General features: G+C 31.7%; 1 protein-coding gene across 1 annotated transcript in view; it reads right to left on the bottom strand.

Moving 5' to 3' along the window:
• Ddr (discoidin domain-containing receptor 2) overlaps positions 1-14,142 on the bottom strand; it is an 817,465-nt gene that overhangs the window by 531,539 nt on the left and 271,784 nt on the right. The window contains 3 exon segments of the mRNA XM_075294255.1: positions 1,093-1,240; positions 1,346-1,578; positions 7,055-7,219. Coding sequence (XP_075150370.1) covers positions 1,093-1,240; positions 1,346-1,578; positions 7,055-7,219 — 546 coding nt within the window.

A 14,142-nucleotide genomic window follows, 5' to 3' on the forward strand; every position in this document is an offset into this window, starting at 1 on the left:
ATTTTATTCCTATAGAAAATATAGCAACATTTTTTTCCTGTAGAAAATTTTTCAAAATTGTATTCCTATAGACAAGTTCGTCAACATTTTATTTCTATAGAAAATGTTGTCAAAAATTCATTTCTATGGAAAAATTTTGTAAAATTTTTATTTCTATAGATAATTGTATTAAAATTTTATTTCTGTAGAAAATTTTGTCAAAATTTTATTATTATTTAATTTTGACCCTACTTTCGATGTTTACGAGCGGGCCCGTACGGAGTGCCACACTATTACGATTGATGGAGTTTATGTTTAGGTGGCTAAGCGAAGGTTAATAGCCCTAATATAAACGGACCCACCATGATTTGATTTCTGAAGACTCATGGTGGAACAAATTTCATGCGATCCGTTTCAAATTAGTTCATATCGTTTCATAACTCTTCGTTCGATCAAGAACTTAAGTGGCTTATATAGGTATTTAATCTGTTTTTTTTCTAACTAGACTCCATTTATACTAACTTACAATTTAGAAGATAATGTTAAATGTATGATACTGTGACATCGATAATTGTTACCAACACCGACGTAATTCGATCTTTAGTAGATTTTACGCAATCCATGGTTTAGGGTACATAAGAATCGACCTGCCCGAACCTTCGGCGCAATATACATATTTTTCATTAATATTTTCTTACTCTGCCAATTGTGTAAATTTTGTATTCAGAATGTTCTATTCATTCATATGAAGTCAATGATTTTTTTTTTTCAGTATAGGTGATCACTAACTCTATATTGGAATATCAAATAATATAAGATTTTAAATTGCTGCAAATTGTAAAAATATCATTGAATACGGTTCAATATACTTCATTAATAACACCACTGACTTGCTAATAATAAGAGTAATTGAACAAGATTTCATGCCAATCACTGTCAAAAAGTCACTATAGCAGCAGCCTGACAAAATTTTGGCTTAACCTTTTATAATCCAATAGTACCCAAAATCTTTATATTTGAAGGGATTCTAATGCCAATCGTCCTCATGGACGAAATTAGAAAAGATTAATTCATTTAAATTGCTTGACATCTGACATTAGCCAACATACATACCTGTATAGTCTGGAGCAACGTGATGTCGTTGCAGGTCATTTATAGAACATCCACTCGCCGCGCTGGTATACATATTATTGACATTAAATGGTTCATGATACAGACTGCTCTTATCAATGGATTCACTGTCGGGATCCATGGTGACAGTCTTGAATTTTGGAAAATGGGAAAGAATTTTAGATTATAGTCATGTTAGAAATTTTGTACATTTTTAATTTACAATTAGATAGAAAGCAAGTTTCTTTTGACTTACCTTCATTCCATTGCCATTATTAGATCGTTTGCTATCCACCCCACCAAGGGTATCCGGATTAAAATTGTGTTGAAACGCATCCAGTACATTTCCCCCATGTCCACGTCTATTACGAGCTATTATGGTCAATATAACTACAACCAGAAGTAATATAATGGTAGCAAGGACAGTGATTAAAACCCCTAGGAAACTGGGGCCATCTGGTTCCTGGTCAATTGGTTTTGGGGAGAGAACTGAAAGAGAGTATATAAACATACAATTATATTGGAAAACAAAAACACAAGAATTGCAAAAAAAAAAACATCTACTTAGGAAGCAAAGATCGACTAGATTTTGTCATGGATATTTTCACAAAATTTTCTATAGAAATAAAATTTTCTATAGAAATAAAATGTTGACAAAATGTTCTATAGAAATAAAATTTTAACAAAATTTTCTATAGAAACAAAATTTTGACAAAATTTTTTATAGGAATAAAATTTTGACAAAATTTTCTATAGAAATAAAATTTTGACAAAATTTTCTATAGAAATAAAATTTTGACAAAATTTTCTATAGAAATAAAATTTTGACAAAATTTTCTATAGAAATAAAATTTTGACAAACTTTTCTGTAGGAAAATATTTTAATAAAATTTTCTATAGAAATACAATGTTGACGAAATTTTCTATAGAAATACAATTTTGACAAAATTTTCTATAGAAATAAAATTGTGACAACATTTTCTATAGAAATAAAATTTTTACAAAGTTTTCTATAGAAATACAATTTTAACGAACTTTTCTATAGAAATAAAATTTTGACAAAATTTTCTATAGAAATAAAATTTTGATAAAATTTTCTATAAAAATAAAATTTTGACAAAATTATCTATAGAAATAAAATGTTGGAAAAAATTTCTATAGAAATAAAATGTTGGCAAAATTTTCTATAGAAATAAAATTTTATTTGTTGTTTTGATCTCAGCTTTAAAACCATTGTGTTGACTAAATTACAAGAGTAGCTTAATCAACAGAGGAAAAAGAATGTTTGTCAAATTTATTTGGGCAAAGCCCTATAGACTGCAAGATGGTTGGATGGACGCACGTTTCGGAATTACCACATTCCTCATCGGCATCCTCTACTTGCAGCAAAACTATCAACCAATTATCAGAATAAATTCAGGCAGTTCCCTAAACCCAAAGTGAACCTTCTGAAAAAAAGCTTATGATAGCCGGCTAATGCCGAAATAAATTCATACAAACATCTCTCTTTTTCTTTGCCACCATCAAATCAGCGATTTGAGTACAGTTGGCTGGGTTTATTTTGAGCGTGCTTCCTCTTATTTCATTCGTGTTTTGTTTTTTATTGTTGGTTTGTACTTCAATCATATTTGTTGTTTTGATATCAGCATTAAAACCATTGTGTTCACTAAACTGCAAGAGTAGCTTAAGTAGAGGATGCTGATGAGGAATGTGGTAATTCCGAAATGTGCGTCCATCCAACCATCTTGCAGTCTATAAGGTTAGGTTAGGTTAGGTGGCAGCCCGATGTATCAGGCTCACTTAGACTATTCAGTCCATTGTGATACCACATTGGTGAACTTCTCTCTTATCACTGAGTGCTGCCCGATTCCATGTTAAGCTCAATGACAAGGGACCTCCTTTTTGTAGCCGAGTCCGAACGGCGTTCCAAATTGCACTGAAACCACTTAGAGAAGCTTTGAAATCCTCAGAAATGTCACCAGCATTACTGAGGTGGGATAATCCACCGCTGAAAAACTTTTTGGTGTTCGGTCGAAGCAGAAATCAAACCCACGACCTTGTGTATGCAAGCCGGGCATGCTAACCATCGCATCATGGTGACTCCCAATTGCAGTCTATAAGGGTTTGCCCAAATAAATTTGACAACCATTCTTTTTCCTCTGTTGGTTAAGCTGCTCTTGTAGTTTAGTCAGCACAATGATTTTAAAGCTGAGATCAAAAAAACAAATATGATTGAAGTACAATCCAACAATAAAAAACAAAACACGAAATTAAATTTTGACAACATTTTCTAAAGAAATAAAAATTTAACAAAATTTTCTATAAAAATAAAATTTTGACAACATTTTCTATAGAAATAAAATTTTGACAAAATTTTCTCAAGAAAAAAATAGTGAGAAAATTTTTTATAGAAAAAAAAAAAATTTTGACAAAATTTTCTATAAAAATAATATTTTTGAAAAAATTTTATAAAAAAAAACTTTTAGAATTTTTTATTGGAATACAATTTCGACAAAATTTTCTAAAGAAATAAAATTTTGACACAATTTTTAATAGAATAAAATTTTCTTAGAAATACAATTTTTTATAAAACTTCTATAAAAGTCAAATTTTGACTTTATTTACTATAGAAATAAAAGTTTGACAAAATTTGCTATAGAAATAAAATTTTGAAAAAAAAAATTTATCGATATAAAATTTTGACAAGTTTTTCTAAAGAATTTTGAAAAAAATTTTCTATCGATATAAAATTTTGACAGAAATTTTCTATAAATATAAAATTTTGACAACATTTTCTGTAGGTATAAAATATTTACAATATTTTCTATAGAAACAAAATTTTGGCAAAATTTTTTATAGAAATAAAATTTTAAGAAAATTTTCTACAGATATACAATTTTGATAAAGTTTTCTATAAAAATAAAATGTTGACAAAATATTCTATAGAAATAAATTTTTGACAAAATTTTCTATAGAAATAAAATTTTGAGAAAATTTTCTATAGAAATAAAACCTTGACAAAATTTTCTATAGAAATAAATTTTTGAGAAAATTTTCTATAGAAAAAACCTTTGGGCAACAGTTTCTATAGAAATAAAATGTTGAGAAAATTTTCTACGGAAATGAAATTTTGACAAAATTTTCTGAAGAAATAAAATTTTAAAAAAAATTTCTATATTATAACATTTTGACAAAATTTTCTACAGAAATAAAATGTTGACAAATGTTCTATAGAAATAAAATTTTGACAACATTTTCTATAAAAATAAAATTTTGATAAAATTTTCTACAGAAATGAAATATTGACAAAATGTTCTATATAAATAACAAGTAAGTAAAGTCTAAAGTCGGGCGGAGCCGACTATATTATACCCTTCACCACTATGTAGACAAACATTTGTGTTACCATCTCAACTACTTAAAATTTGCTGGGAGCTATATACAAGTTTGCATTTCAGGATACAAATACTTTTAATGGAAACAATTTTTTGTACTTCTAAAAAAACTCTAGAATTAAAATTTAAATCGGCTAACGCCCTGGGATGAAACACAATGTTAGTAAAAAATATGGGACTAAGCAGTGACGATTTAACACGGAAAATGTTGGTATTTTGACCATTTTTCGAAATCAGAAAAACATATATATGGGAGCTATATCTAAATCTGAACCGATTTCAATCAAATTTGGCACACATGACTATATTACTAATTGTACTCCTAGTGCAAAATTTCAACCAAATTGGGCCAAACTCTGTCTTCTGGGGCCATATAAGTCCATATCGGGCGAAAAATATATATGGAAGCTATATCTAAATCTGAACCGATTTCAATCAAATTTGGCACGCATAGCTACAATGCTAAATCTACTCCCTGTGCAAAATTTCAACCAAATTGGGCCAAAACTTTGGCTTTTAGGACCATATTAGTCCATGTCGGGCGAAAGATATATATAGGAGCTATATCTAACTCTGAACCGATTTCAATCAAATTTTGCACACTTGATTATACGACCAAGTGTTATGTTTGTACAAAATTTCAAGCAAAACGGTATAAAACTCTGGCTGCTGGGTCCATATTAGTGCATATCGGGCGAAAGATATATATGGGAGCTTTATCTAAATCTGAACCGATTTCTTCCAAAATCAATAGGGTTCTATTCTGACCCAAATTAGGAACATGTGCCAAATTTGAAAGCGATTGGACTTAAATTGCGACATAGACTTTGATCACACAAATGTGTTCACAGACAGACGGGCGGACGGACGGACAGACGGACATGGTTATATCGACTCAGGGACCCACCCTGAGCATTATTGCCAAAGACACCATATGTCTATCTCGTCTCCTTCTGGGTGTTACAAACATATGCACTAACTTATAATACCCTGTTCCACAGTGTGGCGCAGGGTATAAAAACCTTTGGACAACATTTTCTATAGAAATAAAATATTGAGAAAATTTTCTATGGAAATAAAATCTTGACAATATTTTCTAAAGAAATAAAAATTTAACAAAATTTTCTATAAAAATAAAATTTTGACAAAATTTTCTACAGAAATAAAATGTTGACAAAATGTTCTATAGAAATAAAATTTTGACAAAATTTGCTATAGAAGTAGAACTTTGACAAAGAAAATCTTTTTGTTTGGTAAAAATTTTCCTACATGTTGGTACAGTGTTTTTGGCTAGTGTCAACCGTGTCCGCAATCACTATCATGGGATTGACTTATATGGAGCCTTTATATAATGATGGATCAATATAGACCAATTTTTGCGATTAAAGGCCGTATACTAACTTCTCGTACCAAATTTCAACCGGATCGGATGAAATATGTTCCTCCAGGAGTCTCTGCAAGCCAAATCTAGGGGTCGGTTTATATGGGGAGTATACGTAAAAGTGACTAATATGGCCCTTTTGCAGTACAATCCGACCTACATCAATAGAAACTCCTTGTGCTAAGTTTCAGGTCCATAGCATGTTTCATTCGGAAGTTAGCGTGATTTCAACAGACGGGCGGACGGACATGCTCAGATCGACTCAGAATTTCGCCACGACCCAGAATAGAAATACTTTATGGGGTCTTATACTTTAGGGGTCAGATGAATTTTGGTCTTTCTAGAGGCTCCGGAGGTCAAATCTGGTGATCGGTTTATATGGGGGCTATATATAATTATGAAACGATGTGGACCAATTTATGCATGGTCATTAGAGACTATATACTAAAACCATGTACCAAATTTCAACCGGATCAGATCATTTACAATACCATCCGACCTACATCAATAAAAATTACTTGTGCCAAGTTTCAAGTCGATAGCTTGTTTCATTCGGACGGACGGACGGACATGCTCAAATCGACTCAGAATTTCACCACGACCCAGAATATATATACTTTATGGGGTCTTAGAGCAATATTTCGATGTGTTACAAACGGAATGACAAAGTTAATATACCCCCATCCTATGGTGGAGGGTATAATATACCCCCATCCTATGGTGGAGGGTATAATTATTACACCAATTAATAATAAATTTGGTATTAACCTTGATGATTGATACCAGCATTTCTGTGATTGAATAAACTTTATTAAAAAATCAATTGGATAAATTTATTTCGTGATTGAAGTATTGGAAGATATTTGAAGCATTTGTTGCTTACATGTTTTTTTAGCTTTAAATTTTTTCCCGCATCACATGGTAATATTTTCTGATCAATGGTAACATTTCCGAACTTTTTATTAATGATATTTGAAACAGATGTAGATTAATAAGGTTTTTATATAAACGTAATAGATTTTTGAAAAGATGTTATTCGTCAAGCCCCTAAATCAGTTTCCTTATGAAAAAATCAACATCTTATACCTGATTTAAAAAAATCTTTTAAATACAACCAGACAAAATGATGGCTTATAAATCGTATACCAATTTCAACAAACTCACTCTTTAGTCAACATTCCTTTATAACGTAATTTTGTTTTTGTTCATGCCTTACCTGTGTTATCAAAGTTTATTCGGTCCTTGTTATAAGGAATTCGAGCAACTTCATCACGTTGGAATGGATATTCCGAATTGTCTTGTGAACCACTGGCACCCATGAATTCCTCATCAGTAAAGTTACCAGCAACTGGAGCTGAAAGTGATAAAATAATAAAATTTACATTTTATTTAAGACTCAACATTGAATATGGTAACAAAAGAAAGAAAGAAAGATATTTTAAAATATTTTGAATATTGCATCAATTTTCTACTCCATATCCTTTCGTCTGGTCTAACGGCAGGAAAAATAAATCCAGCCCAGATCCAGGTCTTTTCTTAAACTCTAAAAATATTCAATGTCAACATTTGTTTTATATTGCTTATGCAGATTTCAATTTCTATTTTTGCAAAAAGGAAGGAAACGTTTGATGCGTTTTCCAAGAGAATCCTGTCTTTGGGCTTCTTCTTGCCTTGCCTTTCTTTTTCTTTGTTTAGTCTGGCTAAGGACTAACGATTATTTACATTTATTTAGCATATTTCTTTTTAACTATGGACAAGGACTTTTGAAAATGACTATGATGGTAGGAAGATACATTTCATGAGTGATTATCTTTATTGTTTAAAGTTAAAGTACGGAATTGTGTAGTACATATATAAAAATTGTTGGTCCTTTTACAATTTTTCAAAATTGTCGGCAAATTCTCTCAAATATATCTACTACAGAATATTTGAACATAATTTTTTGTAAATTTGAATTTAAGAAAATCTGGTACACAAGTAATGAAATTATATCTTATATCTTAAATTAAATTATATCTTATCAAGAAAATAAAATTAGATACAATTTTCTGATGATTTTTTTCCAACATTAATAAAGAAATTTAGCGTAACTGTCTCACAATTTGTATTATAAAAAATCAAAGACAACACAAAGCCTTCTTTATCCGGTTGCCAAAATGAATTACCCGTTAAGCACTTTTAATTTTTCTCATTTTCTTCTGAAGTTTTGTTGTGTAGTTTTTTCGTTTTAATTTGAAATCATTTTTTATATTTTTTTTCATTTCTGCATTTAAAACAAACATTCGAATGCCTGTTGTCCTTAAATGTCCTTAGGAGATTTTCGTTTCTTTTTTCCTTCCAGCCTTTATTTCTTCAATAGATTTTTGTGCAAATAAATGGCAGACAATTTTCATTTGAAGCAAAACAACACCAAAATAGTCCACCTTTTTTGTGTAAACGTCTGAGCCTTTTGGAGAAATGCTGAATTTGCAACAAATGTCATTTTGCTTTGATAGAGGGGAAAAGTGTGAGGACACTCCTATTGGTTGTTCCGCTGTCTGGAGGTAAATTGCTTTAGTAAATAAACGCAAAAAAATTTATAGATATAAAATAATTTCAAGGACAGTTGAAGCCAAGGGTGAATAAATATATCTAGCAACTAAAAGACTTTTAAAGTTCTCAATTAAGGGGATTAAAAATTTTAGAAAATTGTTATTTGTTCGCTTTAAACAGAAAAGATCGGCGGAGATCATCATCTATTATTTTAGAGACTCCGTGAGTTTCTTCACTTAGCAACCGCTTAAATTTATCTCTGTCTGTCATTTTTCATAGTCCCAGCCAACTTTTCGATTTGTTCAAATGTTTAGTATCCGACAAAAAATTTTAAAAATGTATGCCTTTTTTATTTCTATAGAAAATTTTGTCAAAATTGTTAATATGTTATACAGAAAATTTTGTCAAAATTTTATTTCTATAGGAAATTTTGTAAAAAATTTAATTTCTATCGAAAATCTTGTCAATTTATATCGAAAATTCTCTCAAAATTTTATTTCAATAGAAAAAAATCTCTAATATTCATTTTTATAGAAAATTTTGTCAAAATTTTACTTCTATAGAAAATATTGTCAACATTTTATTTCTCTAGAAAATTTTGTCAAGATTTTATTTCTATCGAAAATTTTGTCAAAATTTTATTTCCATAGAAAAATTTTTCAAATTTTAATTTCAATAGATAATTTTGCCAGCATTTTATTTCTGTAGATAATTTTGTCAAAATTTTATTTCTATAGAAAATTTTGTCAAAATTTTATTTCTGTAGAAAATTTTGTTAACATTTTATTACTATAGAAAATTTTGTCAACATTTTATTTCTATAGATAATTTTGTCAAAATTTTATTTGTATAGAAAAATGTGTTATTTATATAGAAAATTTTGTCAAAATGTTATTTCTAAGAAAAAATTGTCAAAATTTTATTTTTATAGGAAACTTTGTCAACATTTTTATAACCGCCACCATAGGATGGGGGGTATAATAACTTTGTCATTCCGTTTGTAACACATTGAAATATTGCTCTAAGATCCCATAAAGTATATATATTCTGGGTCGTGGTGAAATTCTGAGTCGATCTGAGCATGTCCGTCCGTCCGAATGAAACCAGCTTTCAACTTGAAACTTGGCACAAGTAGTTGTTATTGATGTAGGTCGGATGGTATTGCAAATGGGCCATATCGGTCCACTTTTACGTATAGCCCCCATATAAACGGACCCCCAAATTTGGCTTGCGATTCCTCTAAGAGAAGCAAATTTCATCCGACCCGGCTGAAATTTGCTACATGGTGTTAGTATATGATATTTAACAACCATGCCAAAATTGGTCCACATCGGTCCATAATTACATATAGCCCCCATATAAACCAATCCCCCGATTTGGCTTGCAGAGCCTCTAAGAGAAGCAAATTTCATCCGATTTGGCTGAAATTCGGTACATGGTGTTAGTATAGGGTCTCTAACAACCATGCAAAAATTGGTCCACATCCGTCCATAATTACATATAGCCCCCATATAAACCAATCCCCCGATTTGGCTTGCAGAGCCTCTAAGAGAAGTAAATTTCATCCGATTTGGCTGAAATTCGGTACATGGTGTTAGTATAGGGTCTCTAACAACCATGCAAAAATTGGTCCACATCCGTCCATAATTACATATAGCCCCCATATAAACCGATCCCCCGATTTGACCTCCGGAGCCTCTTGGAGGAGCAAAATTCATCCGATCCGGTTTAAATTTGGTACGGGGTGTTAATGTATGGCCTCAAACTCCTATGCAAAAATTGGTCGAAAACTTGTCCATAATTATATATATGCCCTGTAGTGTAAACGGTATTATATGTATGAATCAGCTGTTAAGTAGTTTGAGAATAATTGTATTTTTAATCAGCTGTTTAGTTATAAGTTTAGATCATATGTTATGTTTAAGGATTGTTGTTTATTTTTAAGGATAAATATGAAAAAAGAATTAGAAATTAGAAATACCGTTATTTAAGTATAAAAGATGAACAATTTTCAATAAAGTCAATCATTCAGTTTTGAAAGCCTAAACCGGCATTTTCAATTATAAAAATTATTTTTGCTGTGGCACCTAGTTGTGCCTGCAAAGGAAATATAAAAACTATTTTCCTGCCCGTGGCGTTTTTAAGCGCCGGCAAACCAACTAGGCAGGCATACCAAAACTACATATAAAACTTCACAAATCCACAACAACACTAAAAAAAAAGACAAACATTTCATGGCGATCCTGCCCAACACGGACCAGAAAAAAATACCAATCGAGGGTATCGTTCCAGCTGCGCTGAACGTGGGTCCCAAAAAGCTTACAGTTGAAGACTATTTGAAAAGGCAGCAACGTTTGCTGGAAGAAAAACTGACCCGGGTTCCACCAACGGCAAAACCCAAACACAGAAGAGGTGGAAGAATTGTGCGGTTGCGACGAGAGTTGGCTGCATTGAAAGAATTGGTAAATTCTGATCCACCACCGTCTTGGCAGCGTTCATGCGAAATTTGGCAAAGAATTGATGAGCTTGAGACACAGATGCCAAAGAAAAAACCAACAATGAAACAATCAACACCATAAAACACAACACTGATACACATTTTGTACATATATCATATTCATTTATTTATTGAAAAAATATATATAAATCACAATGAATTGAATTCATTATTGTTATTCTTAAAACTATGATATTGAAAGATTTTTATTATAAAATTAGAAGAAATATTTGCAAAAGCACACGCGAATGTAAAAATGATCGTAACCAAAACACGAATGTAAAAGTAAAACGTCAAATATTATGAATGGTAATCGATTATCGAATACTAAATAATCGATTATAACGTAAAAGAGGGTTTACACTGAATAGGGTTGTAAAATATTTGCTGTTCACACTTAAAGTTTGTCGTTCACATTGTAAAATTTTGCGTTCACACTTGAGTTTTGCATACACACTTGAATATAAATTTGCGTTCACACATAAAATCTTGCATTCACATTTTAATGTTCACACTGGAATTATATATATTTGAATTTCTAAGATTTTAAAGGAAGTTAAATAGTAGAAAAAGAAAAGTGTACAATATAATAGAAATAATATGATAAGAACATTTGTATAGTAACAAAAAAATATTGAAAAAAACGAATTAATGGAAAAGTTAAAAGAATATATAAAAGAATTAGAATCATTGAAGTCGAATTTAAAGAAAAGTAAAAATACAGTATTTTCTATAGATTATAAAGAATCTAAATTAAGAAGAATAAACGTTTTACAAGATACGGTGGATGGTACTGATTTCGATTGCAAGGAATTATCCGAATTAAAAGTAGAATTTTTTTTGATTTGAAGGAGGAAGTTGAGTTACTGATTGAACAAGTTAAAGTAAAAGATATCAAGGATATAAGGAATTTACCAACTATGGTTCAGTTTGATATATCAATGGTGGGTAAAAACTTACAAGTATTTAAGGGTTCATTCAACTATTTGGAGGATTTTATTGCGCAGTCAGAATTGCTGCATGACCTACTACGAAATGAAGATAAGGAAATATTCGTTAAGTACGTCTACAATTTCAAACTTACGACTCAAGTAAGAAGCACTTTAGGCCGATCCAATAGACCGACAACGTTCGCGGCTTTGAAAAAAGCATTGGAAGACGCTTACCCTAATCCTAGGTCTATACAACAAATTTTAACAGAGTTAGGAAATACGAAACAGGGCAATTCTAGCATGACATCATTTAGGGAGAAAATTGCGGAACTTTGTGATGAGCTCAGCAGGTTTGAAATAGGAAATTTAACAAATCCGACTCAGGACACTAAGGATGCCATTTACAAGGCAAATGAAAATATGGCGTTAAATGTTTTTATGAAGGGTGTAAATTCTGAATTTAAACCAATATTATTGGCCAACATGCCGTCTTCACTAGCTGAGGCTACTCAAAGGTGTTTGACAGCTGAGAAAAGCTTAGGCATGGAGACGAGACAAGTTTTTCCGGTTCATAAGTCTAGTGGAAGTCATACCTACCACAGGAATAGATACGAAGAAAACAATAGAACCGACACGAGATACGATAACCGAAACAACAGATACGGTAACACACATTACACTTACAATAATAGACGCAATGACACTAACGATTACCGCAGTGGTAACAGACACAATGTGAGCATACGAGGAAATCAAAGAGTAAACTCTCGCCATATTAATCGGCAAATTCATAATAATTATACCACATATTCTAATGGAAATGGCAATAACAGTAATAACAATAATGTTGGAAGTCGCAATTTTGGTGGCAGAGGCCGCACATATACGAACAGTAGTGGAAGAAACTATCGAGCTTTTCCTTGTGCGTGTGAACAGGAAAACTCCGATGGCCGGATGACGCAGGATGTCATCCAAGAGGCCCAAAATTAAGAATATTCAACATCGAATTGAAAACAAATGCTTATGTAACACTGAAATGCTCAAGTAAGGCGTTAACGTTTATGATAGATACTGGCGCAGATATTTCTGTATGTAAAGTTCAAGACTTTATGAGGATAAATACACGAGACACAGCAAGGTTAACTGGGATCACCAGAGAGGCAATTCAATGTATTGGTACATCAAGTCTACGTTTGAAAATGGAGGAAGGTATCATTGTGCACAATTTCTATGTTGCTGAAGGAGATTTTCCTATTCCTACTGATGGAATAATACGAAGAGATATTTTATCAGAGTATTTATGCAGAATCGATTTTGAAACGTACACAATTGCATTCAACGTTAATGACAGAGATGTAGTGTTACCCATGAACTACAGACCAGTGACTCACCGCTGTATAACCATACCATCAAGATCAGAAATCATTTTGCCGCTAAACATTAAAGTTGAAGAAGAAAGTATTGTACTCAACAAAGAATTAGCAGAAGGAGTTTATCTAGCTAATTGCATTATACCAGCACACGGGGTTGTTCATGTTAAACTGCTGAACTCCACTGACAAAGATGTAACTATTGATAATATTGATTGTGAAGTGAATCCTTTAAGAGATTATCACGTCTGCCATACAACCACTGATCAATGCGAGAAAAACACCACTAGGTTGAACACTTTATTGGAATCCTTGGATATTGGTACAAGTGATCCAGAAGCTAAAGAGTCGATAATAGATATCTTTGCAGAATTTCAAGATATTTTCCATTTACCTGGAGAGAAGCTTACCGTAAACAATTTTTATACTCAACGCATTGAGACTTCAGATTCCATTCCAGTTTACATAAAAAACTACAGACTCCCACAGACGCAAATGGGAGAAATTAAGAAACAGGTTGCACAACTTTTGGAAGACGACATAATTGAAGATTCTGTCAGTCCTTACAATTCACCATTATTGGTTGTACCAAAGAAATCCACAGATGGGCAAAAGAAATGGCGTTTGGTTGTTGACTTTAGGAAACTCAACGACAGAAAAGTAAATGATAAGTTTCCACTAACCCGGATTGAAGACGTTTTAGACAGACTTGGAAGAGCTAAGTATTTCTCAACACTTGATATGACAAGCTCGTTCCACCAAATAAATCTTCACAGCGAATCGCGTCCACTCACAGCTTTTTCAACTGGAAATGGACATTATCAATTCAAACGTTTACCATTTGGTTTGAAAATTTCATCAAATAGTTTTCAAAGAATGTTAACAGTTGCTTTAAGTGGTTTAGATGCATCCGCTTTTCTTTACGTGGATGACATAATCGTTTTTG

The sequence above is a fragment of the Haematobia irritans genome, chromosome 2, assembly GCF_050003625.1.
Source record: "Haematobia irritans isolate KBUSLIRL chromosome 2, ASM5000362v1, whole genome shotgun sequence".
Classification (NCBI taxonomy): domain Eukaryota; kingdom Metazoa; phylum Arthropoda; class Insecta; order Diptera; family Muscidae; genus Haematobia; species Haematobia irritans.